The 17,710-nt window shown below is 38.6% G+C and overlaps 4 protein-coding genes and 1 pseudogene across 10 annotated transcripts in view; 1 reads left to right on the top strand and 4 right to left on the bottom strand.

Annotated features, from left to right (window-relative positions):
* Positions 1-17,710, bottom strand: part of LOC111478507 (vegetative cell wall protein gp1-like) — a 446,768-nt gene that overhangs the window by 372,885 nt on the left and 56,173 nt on the right. The window lies entirely within an intron of this gene.
* On the bottom strand, positions 39-2,526 carry LOC111478453 (linamarin synthase 2-like). Of its 5 annotated transcripts, XM_023122723.1 has the most exons (4): positions 2,440-2,524; positions 2,250-2,346; positions 1,298-2,088; positions 39-1,061 (listed from the first exon to the last, which is right to left on the bottom strand). In XM_023122723.1, the coding sequence occupies exons 3-4, from the start codon at positions 1,803-1,805 to the stop codon at positions 133-135; spliced, it is 1,437 nt and encodes a 478-aa protein (XP_022978491.1). In that variant the 5' UTR covers positions 1,806-2,088; positions 2,250-2,346; positions 2,440-2,524; the 3' UTR covers positions 39-132. The 5 variants fall into 5 exon arrangements, with proteins under 5 accessions (XP_022978491.1, XP_022978492.1, XP_022978487.1 ...); XM_023122724.1 differs by lacking the exon at positions 2,250-2,346 and having other exon boundaries at positions 2,440-2,526; XM_023122719.1 differs by having other exon boundaries at positions 1,298-2,346.
* Positions 2,451-6,665, bottom strand: LOC111478523 (annotated as a pseudogene).
* Positions 9,099-12,548, bottom strand: LOC111478487. 3 transcript variants are annotated; one of them, XR_002717474.1, is made up of 4 exons: positions 11,678-12,543; positions 10,771-10,881; positions 9,473-10,455; positions 9,099-9,289 (listed from the first exon to the last, which is right to left on the bottom strand). XR_002717474.1 is itself a non-coding variant. In XM_023122768.1 (3 exons), the coding sequence occupies exons 1-3, from the start codon at positions 12,329-12,331 to the stop codon at positions 10,300-10,302; spliced, it is 921 nt and encodes a 306-aa protein (XP_022978536.1). In that variant the 5' UTR covers positions 12,332-12,543; the 3' UTR covers positions 9,099-10,299. The 3 variants fall into 3 exon arrangements, 2 of the variants coding, with proteins under 2 accessions (XP_022978536.1, XP_022978537.1); XM_023122768.1 differs by having other exon boundaries at positions 9,099-10,455; XM_023122769.1 differs by lacking the exon at positions 9,099-9,289 and having other exon boundaries at positions 10,362-10,482; positions 11,678-12,548.
* Positions 14,262-17,203, top strand: LOC111478433 (phospho-2-dehydro-3-deoxyheptonate aldolase 2, chloroplastic-like). Its single transcript, XM_023122690.1, has 5 exons — positions 14,262-15,171; positions 15,268-15,545; positions 15,790-16,066; positions 16,172-16,417; positions 16,607-17,203. Exons 1-5 carry the CDS (start codon positions 14,644-14,646, stop codon positions 16,871-16,873), a joined length of 1,596 nt encoding a protein of 531 aa, XP_022978458.1. The 5' UTR covers positions 14,262-14,643; the 3' UTR covers positions 16,874-17,203.

Below are 17,710 nucleotides of genomic sequence, written 5' to 3'. Positions count from 1 at the left end.
GTTAATACCGCATAGATTCAGGGGCAGAGCAAATGTCAAAAGTTCAAGGAAATGAGTAATAATTAATCCAAGAGCATGTATAAACTAAGCTCTGCAATATGTTTCTCTGCATGACTAATTTGCTTAAGCTAACTAATTAACATAAAAGTGTTCCTTAATCAATCTATTGAAATTACCGTAGGATGAACCACCGACATCAGTTGAATGTTCTGCTTTCCTTTTCCACTCTTCAGCATTTTGCCGCAACTCCTTGCCTTTGTCTCCTTCCATAATTTCCTTCAGAATTGCTATAATGTCTGTGCGCTTTACGTCATCGTTCAGTTCCATGCCAATGCCCCAATGGACGCAAGCATATCGAGTATTTGGTTGTTGATCTGCAAAGAATGGCCAGCATATCAATGGCACGCCCCCGCATATGCCTTCCAAAGTAGAATTCCAACCACAGTGAGTGAGGAAAGCCCCAACTGATGGGTGTGCCAGAACTTGCTCTTGCGGACACCAACTTGCTAGAAATCCCCTGTTCTTCGTTTCTTCTAAGAAATCTTCAGGTAAAATAGCTGCATCACCCAAGACCATATCAGGCCTCAGTACCCACAAAAATGGCTGCTTACTCTCTGCCAGTCCCCATGCAAATTCTCTCAACTTTTGGTCCGTCACCGTGGTTAAGCAGCCAAAACTTACATACACAACAGATTTAGGGGCCTGTGTATCAAGCCACTCGGGGCATTTTTGGTCTTCCTTCCACACACTCAATCTTAATGGCTTCAAATGGCTTTCAGTTACTTCTTTGCTTAGTAAGGATAAGGGACCAACTGTGTATATTTGGGGAAACTTTGTTGAAATTGCTTCTAACACATCATGTTCAAGCTCGTCGAATGTGTTGAAGATGATAGCAGAAGAACTAAAGCAGTTTCGGGTTTCCGATCCCATGAAATCAAACATTACGTCATCTATGTTTGTAGTTCTGATGAAACTTGGGAGGTCCCTCAGGCGGATGTTTTTCATTCCCGGGATCCAGTTGATGGGTGTGTCAAGTGTACCATCGCTCAAGAATGTTTCATCTGGAAAAGAAATGGCAATTTTCTGGGATGAATAAAAGCTTAAACCAGGTTTTTCAGATAAGATGATGATTTTCTTTCCAAGTAAAATTCGAACAGTAATATGTCCATGGCTATATTGAACTAAACCAAAACAATAATCATAATCAAACTTTTAACAACTAGTTTATCGCCACTCTGTAAATTCATGGACATCGCAATACATGATAAAAGTGTAGAAGCCTCAGGAAAGTTCATACCTTTGAACGGCAGAATTCCTCTTTGAATAAGCTCATCAAAATACAGATACCCCATGAAGCCACAAGCAGAAGCAGTCCAAAACTGAACCTCTGGAATCCCCAACTCCTCAGCAGCCTTTATAGCAAAGCTCAAGACCCCATCAGCAATTATACAGCTTATTGAAGGTACCTCGACCGAGGAATTCAACCCAGCCACCAACTGTTTGAATGGGTTCAAAAAGTTTCTCCTAGTTGAATCACAGAGAGTCGGAACATCTGGGGAGGCTTTGCGTTCAGATGGCGGCAATCCGTCTGGTATGATCCGGAACTGGAAATCGGATAAGCCCTTCATGACATCAGGTCCCTGGGAGTGCCTTATGTGGTCGTGATAGAACTCGGGGATGACAAAGGTTATGTGGAAACCGTTTGAATGAAGAAGCTTGGCTAATTGCAGAAGAGGCAACGTGTGCCCTTGCTCTGGATATGGGATGCACACTGCATGAGGTTTATCCGCCACTGACTTGCTCATCTCGATCAACGAAGATGAAAAGCTTCAAGACCTCAATTTCGAAGAACTATGTTTTGGGTTATCGTAGTACTAACGAGGATATTCATGGGGAAAAAGTATCAGTGAATAAGACTTATCGGGAATGAACAGTACTTATGCCACGCTAGGCTAATTCTTTGATCGAGTATCAGTCAATAAGACTTACCGTTACGCAGCTTCATTCTTTGTTAATTTAGTTGAACAGCTTTCCGTTGATATACCACCGACTCCACCGCCAAAACAATCCTAATCCCCAGTCCGCCACCTCACGAAAAAAGAAACGGAAGCTATGACAGCAGGCATTCACTTGAGATCTTAAAGCAATAAAGACAGCAGGCATTCACTTGAGATCTTAAAGCAATAAAATTGGAAGCTATGAGTCAGATTCCTGATAAGTGTATGCCAAAGGGTGAATTAGTTGGGCACCTGAGAAGGCTAATAAGTCCAGCTCCTCCTGTATCAACTAACCTTGACCGTCGACCAATGCACAATGTCTAAACAGAGGCATGTTATGATGCCGATTCTGGTAGTGCATTCAAAATATTAATTTTCTAGAAAGGAATAGGATTGGAAAAATAAAATAATTAAATCTTGTCATTCAAATATACATGTACACCTGTACATTGTGGAAATGCCAAAACAATCTCAGCAGAAAAAAATTTCATAGGGAAGCTCCTTGGTTATTTAATCAATTCAATGTTGTAAACAGTTTTCTATCTTGTAGTGGCAACTTTTTGTAGTAGAGCGTCGAAGTCCGTCAATCTGCATTTATTGTGCCAAAACCAAAACGAAGAATAATGCCAAGGGATTAAATAAAGAACACAACATAATAGATTAACTTAATTAGCTTACGTACCTTATATCACTCAAGTCTGGATAGGTTGCTATCGCTTCTTTAAAATCCTAATTTCAATAAATCCAGATAGTGTCACCATTAGGGTTATACTTGGCCAAGTTTTGAGATAAGGGAAAACATATTGTTTTCGATCTACTTGTGAGCCTGGAAACATAACACATAAACTTCGGAGCGAATTCTTACCTGATTAGCTGTGGAAGTTGTGTAGGTTATGACACATTGCATTCCAGCCTTTAAAGGGAAATTAGTTAAGGATGTCTGTGGATATTAGTGGGGCGTGTAGTATGGTAGTTCAGCGTAGGTGTAGACCTGGATACTGCGCTTGGGAAGGGTTTGTTAACAGCTTCGTATTCGAGCAGGAGATAGAAGATGGGAAGTATTTTGTGTTAGACGAACACGACTCTCCACAATGGTATGATATTGTCCACTTTGAGCATAAGCTCTCGTGGCTTTGCTTTGGGATTCCCCAAAAGGCTTCATACCAATGGAGTTAGTATTCCTCACTTATAAACTCATGATCATTCCCTAAATTAGTCAATGTGGGACTTTCATCATCCAACACCTCCCCTCGAACAAAGCACGCCTCGCCTTAATCGAGTCTCAAACTCCTTTGGAGTCTTAGTCATTTTTTACTGCCTTCATACCTTCGAGGAGGTTTGACTCCTTTTTTCTTTTTGGAGTCCTTTGTTCGACATTCGAGGATTTGCCAATCTATTGCCACGACTAAGTTTAGGACATGGCTCTGATACCATATTAGACGAACACGACTCTCCAATTTGGTATGATATTGTCCACTTTGAGCATAAGCTCTCGTGGCTTTGCTTTGGGTTTCCCCAAAAGGCTTCATACCAATGGAGTTAGTATTCCTCACTTATAAACCCATGATCATTCCCTAAATTAGCCGATGTGGGACTTTCATCATCCAACATTTTGTAATGGAATAATGTTCTACGGAGAGGTTACCACCTCTCGAATAGGCTGGGTGTAGGGCTATTTTGTAATCGCTTTGCTGCTCGTTATTATCAATACAAATAGTAAGGTAGTCATCCTTACAAGTGGTATCAGATAACATAACAAAAAAATTTATATAAAAATTTTGTTTTCATTCTCCAAGTACTCAATGTATAACATAATAGCTAAACAATTGATATACCTGCAAGCCAATATCACTGTCCTCAACCACCAGGCAATCCCTTTCTAACACGCCTAGCTTCTGCAATGCATATGTCACAGTAAAAAAAACAATGCACGCCCGCTGCATGTCAAAAGAAGAAGGCTTCAAAGTCCTGAGCTATGTATTAGTTACTTTTGAAGCTGTTATATAAATGGATGGATCAGGTTTTTTTTTCCTTCACATCATCACCTACAAGATACAAAAGAACCTAAAAATGAATTGACCAGCAGGACTAACTGAACTAAAACAAATAATATCATCATTGATTTTCAAGGCAACCCTATTAGTTATAAGACAGGACTACGGAACCATTTGTAGTTCATCCACTGCATGAGTGGACATTCAATTATCCTACAGAAAAGGCTCTGATACATTCTTTCAAGCTTATCACCCTCACCCATGGATTCAATTATGTCCTCATTGTTGAATAGCTATACGTCGAATCATGAACAGGAATAGTGCATGGCAGTCTTATATTCCACAATAAAGCATTACACGGGAAAAGCAGTAAGCTTACCAGCAAGAAAGCAATCAAGATTTTGAAACCGATCCTAAAATCAGAGAAGCACATTAAATTATTACCTCGATAAAAGGACGGTTGATTCTAAATTCATTAAAACAAAGTCTGAAGGTTTACAATTCCAATAAGACTTTCAAGGCAAAGAACAACTGAACTTTTGGTAGCTGCAGAGCATACAGCAAGTTTCCTGCCCTACAAAACATTATGATATTTTACCTTAAATATCTTAAGCAACTTGAAGAAATGAAGTAATGACACAGGAAGTACAAATTAATGATAGAGTTGACGCAAAGAACGATTATAAAATAGGTTAATGATAAAATGAACAGAGAAATGTTCCCAACTAATTGGCACGTGTTTTAGAAGAGGAACATGGATCGAACTACCACAGGTGATACAAGGCAAAAACAGTAGATAGCAAAAATAAGATGATATCTTCCCAAATGGGATAAGATAATTCAAAATTTGGAACTTTATTCAAGGAAAAGGCATAATGGCTAACTTATATTTACTTACATCAGACTTTGCCTCATGCATCAATCTTAGAACTCCAGGCCTGGGCTTCACCTGCTGGAGTGAAAGCAATCTTTGTTACAAGCCACTCGAGCAGCACAATTTATGAGAGTTGCATAAACGAGAGCGATGAAGCCTAATTAATTGCTTACAGTTCCAGATTTGATTATTTCTTTGTACCTTTCCGTTTTCCAGTCCTACAATATCAAAGAAAGGAATTAATAAAATCTCTGAGAATCACTAACTTGCTTGTTAGAACAAAGTATATGGGTCATAGCCCTAGAACCAATAGATCAGTTTAAGAAGACAAGCTTATGCCAGTAATAAACTTTTCCTTTGAATGCACGAGGATGTTTGTGTTAGATGATGAAAGTCCCACCTCGGCTAATTTAGTAAATGTTCATGGGTTTATAATCAAAGAATACTCTCTCCATTGGTGTGAGACTTATTGGGGAAGCCCAAAGCAAAGCCATGAGAGCTTATACTCAAAGTAGACAATATCATACCAATGTGGATAGTCGTGTTCATCTAACATGATATTGATTGGTAAATCCTCAAATGTCAAACAAAGGACTCCAAAAGAAAAGGAGTCAACCCTCCTCGAAGGCATAGTAAAAAACGACTAAGACTCCAAAGGAGTCGGACCTTGATTAAGGAGAGACGTACTTTGTTCGAGGGGAGGTGTTGGATGATGAAAGTCACACATCGGCTAATGTAGGGAATGTTCATGGGTTTATAATCAAAGAATACTTTCTCCATTGGTGTGAGGCCTTTCGGGGAAGTCCAAAGCAAAGCCATGAAAACTTATACTTAAAGTGGACAATATCATACCATTGTAGAGTGTTCAAACAGTACGTATGTAAAAGACTAATCCAGTATAAAAAAAATCAAATACTAGGATACCCAATTTAAATTAAACTAACACAAAATACAGAAGCGCTCGTAGCCTAAACCTCTTCTCAGAGGCCAAAGGATAAAAACATGAGCATTACATCACTATAACAATATCCATGTAAGTAAGGAAATTAAATAAATATGCCTGAAGAATATCAATCAACTTTGCTCGGTCCTCATCATTTTCCGGAACCTTCTCGTGGATCGTTGAAGATGGCCATCCATGCTCCTTGAATACCTAATGGTTGCAAAAGAAAAATAAAAAAAGAGAGAGAACACCAATAAACGCAAACATATTACAAACAATGATGATAAAAAGAGAACAATACCATCGCATTTTCGGTTTACCGCCACCAATGCGGTTCTGGAGTTCGTTGTAGAACTCAATGCTCCAATTGAGAGGCTGCAACGTCGAATTAGGGCAACGAACGTCAAAATGAGCAAACGCATCGTTATAGGCTTGGCGGTGCAAGTGCTCGGACTCGAGGATCACGCCGTCGCAGTCGAATATTAGAGCTTGTAAAGAAGCTGAGACTGAAAGGGAGAAAAGTTTGTGAGTGGTGGATTTTCTGGAGGTCCGGAAGTGGATGGCTGTGGGAGGAAGAGATCGCCGGAGAGGAGGGGAAACCAGATCAGAAGAAGAGGGTATGAGAGTGGGGCGAACGAGCATTGTAGTGATGCTCGCCATGGCTCAGAAATGGAAAACGAGGCCAGCTTCGAATTTCTGTGGCGCGGAATGCTCCCGGCAACTTAACGGATTTTGCAACCGTTGTATGCCTCAATTACGAATCCCTAATCCTCTTTACATTATCACTTCCCCCACGAGTTCACAATGTATAGATTATTGGTGCGATCAACCCTTTCTCGATTAAGCTTTGAGTTTACTGCATACTTTGAACTTGATTTAGATCTCGATCTTTAAGATCATTAATATGGTTAATATGGTTATAATAAAGTAACTAATCCACGTGGACTCCAATCAATGTGGTCAGTCACTTGTCAAGACGTGTAGCATGGAGACTTGTTGAGTCAAAAACGAAGATCATAAGTTAATACGAGACTTGTTGAGTCAACAAACGAAGATCATACGTTAATACATCGTCTATTAATTCTAGTCGAAATTGACGTGAAATAACATGCAAATCTAAAATATTAGAATTCATTTATTTTTATTGAGAGGATCATTTTTATCCTAGAATTGGTTTTATTTCTTTAATCATCTAGGGAATAAAAGTTTATAATTTTTTATCCAACCTATTAATTATGGAGACTCACGAAACAAATTTCACGTAATAAAATTTAAATTGCTTTTAAATGGCTATTTATTAATTGATATATATATTTTTTTTTCAATATCAAATAGAGAACAATACTTGAAAATAAACTACCAAACTCCATTATTTTCATCAGAGATGTGAACAAATAATAATTCCTGTAACAATCACCAAAGTAATAATAAATATGTCTGTAAAAGTTATCACATCCCATTGATTGAGACTCCCAAATCATTTATTGAAAGTAATAAATAAAACTATTTCCCATGACACAACATAGAGATCATAAATGTTAGCAAATTCAAAATTTCTTTTCAAGAACAATTTTCAAAGATCTCTTTTTTTGGAATCAAACTTTTCTTAGAAAATTATGTTACAAAATAAATATAAATATAAAAATAAAAACGAACATCTTCTATTAGAAACAATTCAATGCCATTTACAAAACCAGGGGGAATGAAAGGAAGACCAAGCCTGTATACTGGACATGCAATTTGGTCTAAGGATTGAAGAAGCGGTTCCCACAGCGGCATTTCCAACTCAATGGCTTGTAAAATGAGTATCTGTTCCCTTGAGGAGACGAGTCAAAAAATCTCATTGGCAAAGCCGAGGGCGAATCCAACCGGCCGGCACGGCGAGGCATACTAGGCACCTGCACCGCCATGCATGGGTGGCACTCGTTGCACTTGTTATGGCAGCTTGGTGGGGTGGATCCAAGCCTGGTTTTGTCTTCGAAAAATATACCCTGATCAAACCAGCAAGCATAAAAACTTGTCATTAAAAGAAACATAAAAAAATGGAAAGAAAGCCATGGAAGAAAAAGAGAAGGGAGGAGGAGAGGCCGAGAGAAGAAGAAGATGTACAAGCACAAGAAGTAATGAGGTGACCCAAACAGTAGCCAAATTCATGGTAGTCATCCAGTCATGGATACCCAGAACTCATGGATCCAACGGTGCAAAGGAGTAAAAATCATACGTAATAAGGACCCAGTTGCCACACTTTTCTGTTACTTTGCTCCACTTCCACCAATCGCACCACAACCACAAGTAACTGAGAGAGAAGTTCTGAGTAAGAGGGCAGATTGCAGCAGAACGGTGAAAGGAACAATACAGTGAGGGAAAAACAAATATGGAGTATTCACATCACATACAAAGGACGCCCTATTCTTCCATTGTACAGCTTTCTACAGCTTTAGACTGTCAATCACTAGTCTGGCTGGCTGCAAAGGGACCGCATTTACTCACCCACTCTCCCCTTTGCATTTGTTTCACTCTTCAGCTAGCTTCACTGCCATTGCTTTTACATTACAAATGCTGCGCTGATGGGCATGCAGCGACTACCTCATCTCATCTCCCAAGCAACCAATAATAGCTAATGGAATGGACTGGACCATTGAGATTTATTTGCTATTGCCGCGCCTTTCTCTCTCCCTTCTCCTCTGACTGTGGACCAAATTTGTTTGTGTTGTGAAAAAAACCGTTCTCTTCATCTACCAAGGTACGCCAATGTCCAAGAATATTGAGCACATGTTATGAATCACTAAACTTCAAACTAGCATTTGTTAATAGCTCTTCCTTCAACGCTTCATTGCACCAAAGCTGCTCATATAGGAGATTTATTTATCTCCAGTCTACGACTTCACGAAGTATTTCAATGTGCAGCCGCAACTGATTCTGTGAGTACAAAGTAAGCTTGTCATCCAATTCTATATATTCCTTATGCAACTATAATACAACTAGTTTACTCAGCTGCAAAATTCCGTAATCCTAATTTACAAGGTACACTGTTGGACTTGGAAGTCACATTTTTTTATATGAATGTAACAATTACTTATGGCTCAAACAGATAACTATTCATGAATGCATTTAATATACACGTTGGCAATCTAAATAAAAAAATGTAAGTGAATTTGTTTGGTCTGATTCAAAACTTAACCTGTACCAATTTCAAATATCAAACCTTTGAATCAACTGCCTATAAAATCGAAATAACTGACCAAGATAGCCTATTGAAATCTACCAAAATCCAACTGAACAAAATACTCAAAATATTTAAAATTTTATAGAACAGGCGACCATAGTTGATCCAAATGAATGAAAAAGTGTCAAGTCAGCAGATCCTACTTGCCCAGAATATAATACAATGATGTGTGAAAAAAGAATATGCAATGTTTGCTGGTAAAAGGCGAAAAGAATGCTGCAAATAATCTGCCACATTCCTCGACTCTCTTCAGACCTGTTGATTTATTTTTACATGGCAATTAGTCAACTAAGTTATCAAATGCATCAGATCATTCCGAAACATTACCGAACTCCAAGAAAAAGAGCCTGGGACGCAGTGGGAAAACTCATTATGAACGTGGGCCTTCTCATGTTTTGGGCTCCCTGTACTTAACAAAGAGAAATCAATAAACCGAACCTGAAGAACTTGGCTGTTACATGCCTCTGTCGAACACCAGCTTCCCTTCCGTAACCACAAGATTGTATGGTTTTGATAGGGCAAGTGTTGCATGTCGTAGCTTCCATGACATGAAAAAAGCAAGTTGCAGGTTCCCAGCCTGACGTCTCTCCATTTGAATTGCCGTCCACGCCCGTGTAAAAGTTCCCTGGAACGGACTCAGAATCTCAGCTACGACTGAACCTGTTGACTTGTTCTTATTCAGAAAAGATTAGAGAGGATAAATTCGAATGAAGGAACGCATACAAAGCAGACCGACTGAACTTAAAAGACCGTCTGATATCCAGTAAGAATAGTGCTCGCTCAGTCTGCAACTCTGAATTTACTGTTGGCCTGCAGACATGGACACGAATGAGAAATTAAAATTACATCTGTTACGCAGAATGGATGCCACCGGCGCGGGGGAAGAGAGGGAATTTCAGATGCAAATGGCTTTAAAAGATGGAAGTGGTTGTGAACCACCTTAATACAACGAAAAATCAAAATTACAATGGTTAAGCAGAATGTTTATTCCATTATCACAATGACCCGTAACAAATACATTTCCCTGATTACACTTCCCCTGCCGCTGTACACTTTCTATCTGAGTCCAACTTTCATTTCCCATTAAATCGCACATTATGGAAACCCAAAATCTTTTCTGGCAAGAAGTATCAAGTGATAAATTCCATAGGCTACACTGCCACAAAACTCACATCCCGTACTCCTATTCTGTCGTTGTGCAACAACTTCCATGGTAACTTGTATTAAAGAATCCTAAGCTATCTCCAGTTTCTTCTCCAAAGGGCTCAAGCGTCCTGGACTTCCTTTTGATTTAAGCGTTCGTCAACCAGATCATGCCTCCCAATAGAACTTTGTCCTCCACTGTGCTCCTGTCTGCTTTCCCATATCTTTCCCGACTTCCCTATTGCAAGAATCAATTCAAGTTGCTTTTGTTGCTGTTCCTACAAACCCTCACTCAGACAAGAAATCTAAATCAGATTAGATGCAATCGTATATGAAGAAATAAATCTTGTTGAATATGCAATAATCAGGCCAATTGATATTATTCTACCTTGCATTCTATTGTTCCTTTTGAGTTTTGAATTCTAACATCTTGAACACTAATACATTTTGCTTTATCTGTAAATTGTATCCCTTTGAGTTTTGAATTCTAACTTCTTGAACACTAATACATGATGCTTATCTGTAATCACGTAAATCACTGCTTGAAAAACTTAAGACCATTGAATTTACACCGAATGGAAGACTTAAAGCACCTGCATAGCCAGTAAGACTTTCTGGATTTCAGCAAGCTCCTTCTCCAAAATATCCCCTCGGACAGCTAATGCTCGAGTGGCCTCGAAAGTTTTTTGGGCTAAAGCTGCAGTCTTCAAAAAGTGATCAATACTTATAGGCTATGGGAAATGACATCTAATCTTAGCAAAATAAAAGCAATAAAGTTAATAGGCCAAGTTATGAAGATAAAAGTCTGCATCTTGACGTCGATTTTCACCCTCAACATGTTATTTCACATTGTAACCGAACCCCTGCAGCACATAAATTTTCTTCACCGCCACACATGAACGCATCCAAATCATTCCAATACAATTAGCTCAATGCGCCAAAGCTTCTCATATAGGAGTTCTCTCTTTTTTTTTGGAGTGTGTTTGCCACGCAGCAAAACACTGCCTATTTATAAATTCCAGGATTTGACTGCTTCTTAAAAATAACATCTCTTTTTGGATTTCGTGGGAGTTCAACGCCAAAAATTTCAGTAAAGGTCCTCTACTTGTCTTTTTCCATACTTGGAGTGTTCAATTTTCAAACGCTGCCCAAATCTCCAAGAAATTGAAGTTCATCTATAACTATAACCGGAATTACCATTCAGATATCATCATTTTTTGAAGAATTTTTTATCATTAACCATCTTCAAATTCTATGTTATCTAACCTACCTGCAGATATAAATATTCACCATTTTTTCTGTCTTGCAAAATTACATAAACCTATCACTTGGTTTATCTAATTTCTAAGATTTCAGAATATTTTGATCGTCCACCGTGATTCGCTTTCTCTGTCATTATCATGCTAGTGTCTTCAGGGGTCCGTCATTAACTTTGTTAAATATCATCCTAAGATTTCGTATTAAAGAAACAGCGTTCAAATTTCCGAGAACTAGAATTACCTCCTCGACGGGCTTCTTCAGAGCCTTTCGAGTAACTCTAAATCTAATCCCGAGCTTCTCCAGCTGCCTCGATAAGACTCTAATTACCGTTGCTGAGCTCCTTAAATCCTCCTCCAGCTTGTTAGTGTTTTCCACCAAATTCACCTCTAATAAGCCCTTCGCTGTTTGTCGAAAAAATCGATTCCATTGCCGCCTACGAATCCAAGCACCAATTGCAACCCCAGCCACCAGAAACAAAATTGCGCCAACGAAAATCCTGTAACTGAACACCGCCAAGAACGCGCTCTTAGAGCTGGCTTTCGCGCAACTCAGAGCGAAACCAACAGAAGCGATCAACGACGTAACGAGACAAAACAATTCGGCAGCTGAAAGTAAAGAATCGATATCGAAATCACCATCACCACTGTGTCCCCGGACTACTCCAGATGTAGAAGCTCGATGACACAAGTGATGAGCATTAATGGAACCAAAATTAAAAGTGCTCCGAAGCTTATAATCAAGAATTTGAAAAGACGGAGCGTTTGGGAAGCGGCCAGGAGCGAATCCAAGAGACAAGCACGGATTCCTGGAAAAGAAGACGGAGAAGTAAGAGGTTGAAGGGGGAGGGGAAGGAGAAGATGAACTCAGTGAAAAGTACTGGAAAGCAAGCGACATCGTTCTTGAGTGTAGAGTTCAGAGCGTGTAATTCAAGAATCTAGGGTTTTTTTCAGAGATGGGAAACGGAATAAGGTCCTTCCTTTAGAGTAGAAAATGGAAGTGAAGACAGACTTGACTCGACACGGTAAGGGGAAGGAGATGGGCTTCGAACTGGGGAAAATTTCAGAAATTTTCCGGGAAAACCGTGATTCATTCAACGGTTTACGCGCCGAGTTTTATCCGATCTATTAGTTTCTAAACTGTAACCGTTAACTGGATAGGAAAATTGTACGGAATATAGAGAAAAATAAAATTATAAGAAATATTCGAATATTAAATATAAACGGAATTAAAAATACTAAAAGTCAAAATTAAGGTGTGTTTATATATGTGAGTGAAATATAAAATATATTAAAAGAACTCGTATTTATTTATAGAATAATATTCATTCTTAGAAACGAAAAGTATGAATGTAACTATATTGCAAGGAAAAGTCTGAATATTGATAATCTCAGAGAAAATCATACGAAATTGACATTTTTTTTAAAGGTAAATGGAATTGGTGGTTCTCGTTATCTCATTTTATATTGATAGTCATTAATTACTTTCAATCTAACAAACGGGTTATTATCAAATTTAATCACGAATTTAAAAAATGTTAGGTAATTATGGGTAAGTAATGTAGCGTATTGGTTAATTAGTTGGTATCAGTCAATTTATCGATTAAGACTAAAACATCAGCCTCGTTAGGTAAGATGGAATCAACTGTTATTTAAAAACTAAATTAATTAAAATTTATCTGCCTTCCTTCTACTCCACATTTAATAGTTTTTTTTGAGTTTGATTAATTAAATTAAGCTCATTTCGACACATTTAATAAAAAATGGTTTATAAATATAGCATTTAAAAACTAAGCTTATAAAATATATTCATTTATTTGTCAAAATATGAATGAAATTAATACTATTTTTAATTTGTCAATTGGTACTCTCCATCCTTCCATTATATCGAGCAAAGCAAAGAGTTGTTTTTTAAAATTTGTTCTTAAATCTTAAAAAGATTAATTTAATTTTTATATTTAATCCTATAACATTACTTGGTAACAAATGGGTACAATAAAAATTAAAATTTTGCAAAAAGAATTTGAATATTCTATGGGACCTTTTTTTTTTTTTTTTTTTTTTTAATATATATATATATATATACATCAAACTTATTTATTATAAGCCAACTTTAATACTTTCCAACCATAAATGTATAATCGAACAAAATTAAAAGGTGAGGAATTTAATTAAAACATTTTAAACCCTCTCACCTAAATTGAAAAAGTTATTTGACAAAAGTTTATCAATTAAGTATTAAATATTAAATTAAGAAAGAGGTAAGTATTTTTCTTGTGTTAATTATTAATTCTACTACGTTCAACGAATTTATCTAAAAAGAACGAATTTTAAATTGTTTTTAGAGTTCCAAAAGGATGAACTGGTATTATTTTTATTTTATTTTTTACTGTAAAACTAATTAAAATGGATCGTTAATAAAAGACATAAAAACAAATTGAAAAAAAAAAAAAAACTTTATACCCATAAATTTGGTGCATGAGCTGCACCAAGTCAAACTATTAAAACTAACTTGAAAAAAAGTTTATGAAAACCAAATTTGATCGTAGGTATGAGATTACACACGTGGTGAAATCCAAAATTATAATTAAAATCCAAGTTTCCCTATTCTTTATATATATAATATATATACAATAAAGAGAAAAAAAATTGCAAAAAAGAAAATAATAATAAAAGGTAATCAAGGATGAGGGTTGCCGCCATTTCCTCCATTGACGTTTTCTGTGCTCACCTACTCCCAACATTTTCTCATTTTCGTAGCCAGCCGGGGCGTCTGTTAAAGCAGACTTTTCAAAGCAAAGCGGCTGGAAATGGGTGGGAAGGCAGGGGGTTGTTGGATCATGGATTTTGGAACAACCCTTTTCCTTTTCATTGGTCAAATATGATGACCCTGTTTTTGTTTTGTTCGTCTCTCTCATTACTCTTCAATTTTATAGTGCGTTTGGTGAATTGTTTTAAAAAATTAATTAACGTCCCCTTTTGTGTTTGGTAGCCCTTTGAAAATTGCCTCTCATCTCCAGTTCCTTCTCTTACTCTACCTACAATCTTCACCGTTTCGGCCTTACCGAGCCCTTCCTCTGTCTTCCTCCCTTTATAAACACCTTCCTCACATTTGATTCTCATCTCAGAGTTCCTGAGCCTTTTTCGATCTCTCTTATTACACAACACCCTGTTTTCAGAGTGTTTTATAGATTCCATAAAACCCCTGCAATGGCTCTTTCCAATGCTGCTGCTCTCTCCTCTTCCAAATTGATCTTCAATCCCCTTGTTGAACCGAAATCTCACCAACCCACTTCGTTTCTTGTTCCGTCCAAGACCTACCCCAGGCGCCACCAACGGATCTCCGCCGTCCACGCTGCAGAGCCGACCAAGGACAAGGTTGTCGTCGAGAATCCCCGTAAGAAGCCGGTGACGGCGCCGTCCAGCAATGAGAAATGGAGTTTGGAGAGCTGGAAATCGAAAAAGGCGTTGCAGCTTCCTGAGTATCCCGACCAGGCTGCTCTCCAATCTGTTCTCAAAACTGTTGAGTCATTTCCTCCTATTGTGTTCGCTGGTGAGGCTAGGAGCTTGGAGGAGAGGCTTGGTGAGGCCGCCTTGGGCAAGGCTTTCCTCTTGCAGGGTGGGGATTGCGCTGAGAGTTTCAAGGAGTTCAGCGCTAATAATATTAGGGACACATTCAGGATTCTTCTCCAGATGGGTGTCGTTCTTATGTTTGGTGGGCAAATGCCTGTCATTAAGGTACATCCATCTCCGCTCTTTCAGATTCTTTTGTGTTCTGAGGATTATTGGTTGTCTAATCGCAGTGTTTGCTGTGTATCTTCAACATTGATTTAGGTGGGAAGAATGGCTGGTCAGTTTGCAAAGCCGAGATCAGATCCTCTTGAGGTGAAGGATGGAGTAAGTCTGCCAAGCTACAAGGGGGACAACATCAATGGCGATGATTTTACTGAGAAGTCAAGGATTCCAGACCCCGAAAGGATGATTAGAGCTTACACCCAATCTGCTGCAACTCTCAACCTTCTCAGGTCCTTCGCCACTGGAGGATATGCTGCAATGCAAAGGGTCACCCAATGGAATCTTGATTTTGCTGAAAACAGTGAGCAGGGAGATAGGTGAGCCAAGTTCTTCTTTACAGCTCTTAACCATATCTTAAATTTAGAACCAGCCCTGGAGGAATTGTCTTTAATTCCAAACGAATTTAGTAGCTCTAATTATGCATGCACCATGATCAAATTGGAGTCAGCCATTTGTAGTAGCTCTTGATCCTGAACGCTTATTTAAGTTTTAAGCTAAAAAAACAACAGTGTTAAATTTGCCGCACCGGTGAATTAAGTGTATTCCTAAATTGCTCAACAGGTATCACGAACTTGCTAGTCGTGTTGACGAGACTCTTGGATTCATGGCTGCTGCTGGACTCACTGTCGACCATCCTATTATGACAACAACTGAGTTCTGGACCTCTCACGAATGTTTACTCTTGCCTTATGAACAGTCACTTACCAGACTAGACTCAACATCTGGTCTTTACTACGACTGCTCAGCTCACATGCTTTGGGTTGGGGAACGAACCCGACAACTCGATGGTGCCCACATAGAGTTCCTTAGAGGGGTTGCTAACCCTCTTGGAATTAAGGTAGCTTCTTAAACCTTTTTACTTTGGCATGATGATCTAATGTTTGTTGATAAAATCAATATTATGCATAACAAACAATGAGTAAATGTGATCTTTGTAATGCAGGTAAGCAACAAAATGGATCCAAATGAGTTAGTTAAACTTATTGAAATCCTCAATCCTAGTAACAAACCAGGAAGGATAACTATCATTGTAAGAATGGGTGCTGAGAACCAGAGAGTAAAGCTTCCCCATTTGATTAGAGCCGTGCGAAAGGCAGGGCAAATTGTGACATGGGTCTGTGATCCAATGCATGGAAACACCATTAAGGCACCATGTGGCCTCAAAACTCGTCCATTTGATGCTATTCTGGTAAATTTCCATCCTATTCCTTTTGGCTATATTTGATAGTTACTTCTGAAGCCAAGTCTTCTATGAATCATTAAACGAAGGGAAAAATAGTTGTCCCTTTTGCATTACAATTCCCCTGTTGATAACCATAGTTTACCGGCTCTATTATGTCATGTCTTCTAAACGAAGTGTCAAACCGTGTTCTTATAGGCCGAGGTCCGAGCATTCTTCGATGTGCACGAGCAAGAAGGGAGCCATGCTGGAGGAATCCATTTGGAAATGACTGGACAGAATGTGACAGAATGCATTGGAGGATCCCGAACTGTAACGTTCGATGACTTGTCGTCAAGATACCACACACACTGCGACCCAAGGCTGAATGCTTCTCAGTCTCTTGAGCTTGCTTTCATCATAGCAGAGAGGCTTAGGAAGAAGAGGATTGGAAAGCAAAACCCTGTTTCCCCAAGCTTGTTTTAAACAGATGGAGAATTCACTCGTGAATGATGAGTCTGGAGCTGCTGGTACTTGCCACGAACTTAATGTTCAGTAACCTGGTTTTACCAATGCATAAATGGTAGGATGTAATGTTGAGGATCATATTTAGTTTGGAAGGATTGAAGTATTTTGCTGTGGAGAATAAGTGAGAACTCCAACCAAGGAGCTGGAGGCTCACAAGTTTAGAATACGTTTTTGAGCTTCATTTATTTATGAATTTCCCCAATTATGGGCTCTGATTTAGATTTTGAAGAGTTCTTTGTAAACAAAACTTAATTAAGCATTGAAATGAAACTTGGGATATTTATTGAACTCTGTTTCAAATAGAAAGAAATGATCAATATAAAAAACTTAGATAAAGACCATAATTCTAATCTCACATTGCCAACAAAACGGATCGCGAATCTGCCTCCTCCTTTCTTTCTTGGCTGACAGCCGCACCGGCAGGATCTGTATAAGATCTTATAATCAGGCAGATTGAAGTTGCTGCGGTAGCTTCATATGAAATTTCAAAATTGACATAGCCCAAGGAAATTCGAGACGGGGGTAGTAAACCTTGAACAGCGCCCATTTCCTTCTCTACCTTGGCTTGCATTTCGCCAAGGGCAGCTGCTTCCTTGTGGTAGTGAAAGACGGGGCACGGAGAACCTTGATGACATCGTCATCGGCGGCGGACATGTCAATGTCCCCTTCCTCCACCGGGATCTCTTCGCCCTAAACCTCATGCTCCTCTTTCTCCATTTCCGTTCTTCCTTGTCCAAATAAATCTATTCAACCTTTTTGAGTGTAGAAATTATTCTTTAAAAAAATTAAAATGCA

This window comes from Cucurbita maxima, unplaced genomic scaffold (genome assembly GCF_002738345.1).
Source record: "Cucurbita maxima cultivar Rimu unplaced genomic scaffold, Cmax_1.0 Cma_Scf00004, whole genome shotgun sequence".
Lineage (NCBI taxonomy): Eukaryota > Viridiplantae > Streptophyta > Magnoliopsida > Cucurbitales > Cucurbitaceae > Cucurbita > Cucurbita maxima.
This window is presented reverse-complemented; position numbering and strand designations above follow the sequence as displayed.

Excerpts from the sequence above, each read along its gene's own strand:
- LOC111478453 (XM_023122724.1), bottom strand. The coding sequence starts at position 1,805 with ATGAGCAAGTCAGTGGCGGATAAACCTCATGCAGTGTGCATCCCATAT. Across the intron at positions 1,062-1,297 it reads AGGAATTCTGCCGTTCAAAG|ATGAAACATTCTTGAGCGAT; the intron begins GTATGAACTTTC and ends TTTCTTTTCCAG.
- LOC111478487 (XM_023122768.1), bottom strand. The coding sequence starts at position 12,331 with ATGTCGCTTGCTTTCCAGTACTTTTCACTGAGTTCATCTTCTCCTTCC. Across the intron at positions 10,882-11,677 it reads TGAAGAAGCCCGTCGAGGAG|ACTGCAGCTTTAGCCCAAAA; the intron begins GTAATTCTAGTT and ends CACTTTTTGAAG. Across the intron at positions 10,456-10,770 it reads AAGTCTTACTGGCTATGCAG|GAACAGCAACAAAAGCAACT; the intron begins GTGCTTTAAGTC and ends GAGGGTTTGTAG.
- LOC111478433 (XM_023122690.1), top strand. The coding sequence starts at position 14,644 with ATGGCTCTTTCCAATGCTGCTGCTCTCTCCTCTTCCAAATTGATCTTC. Across the intron at positions 15,546-15,789 it reads AACAGTGAGCAGGGAGATAG|GTATCACGAACTTGCTAGTC; the intron begins GTGAGCCAAGTT and ends ATTGCTCAACAG. Across the intron at positions 16,067-16,171 it reads CTAACCCTCTTGGAATTAAG|GTAAGCAACAAAATGGATCC; the intron begins GTAGCTTCTTAA and ends TTTGTAATGCAG.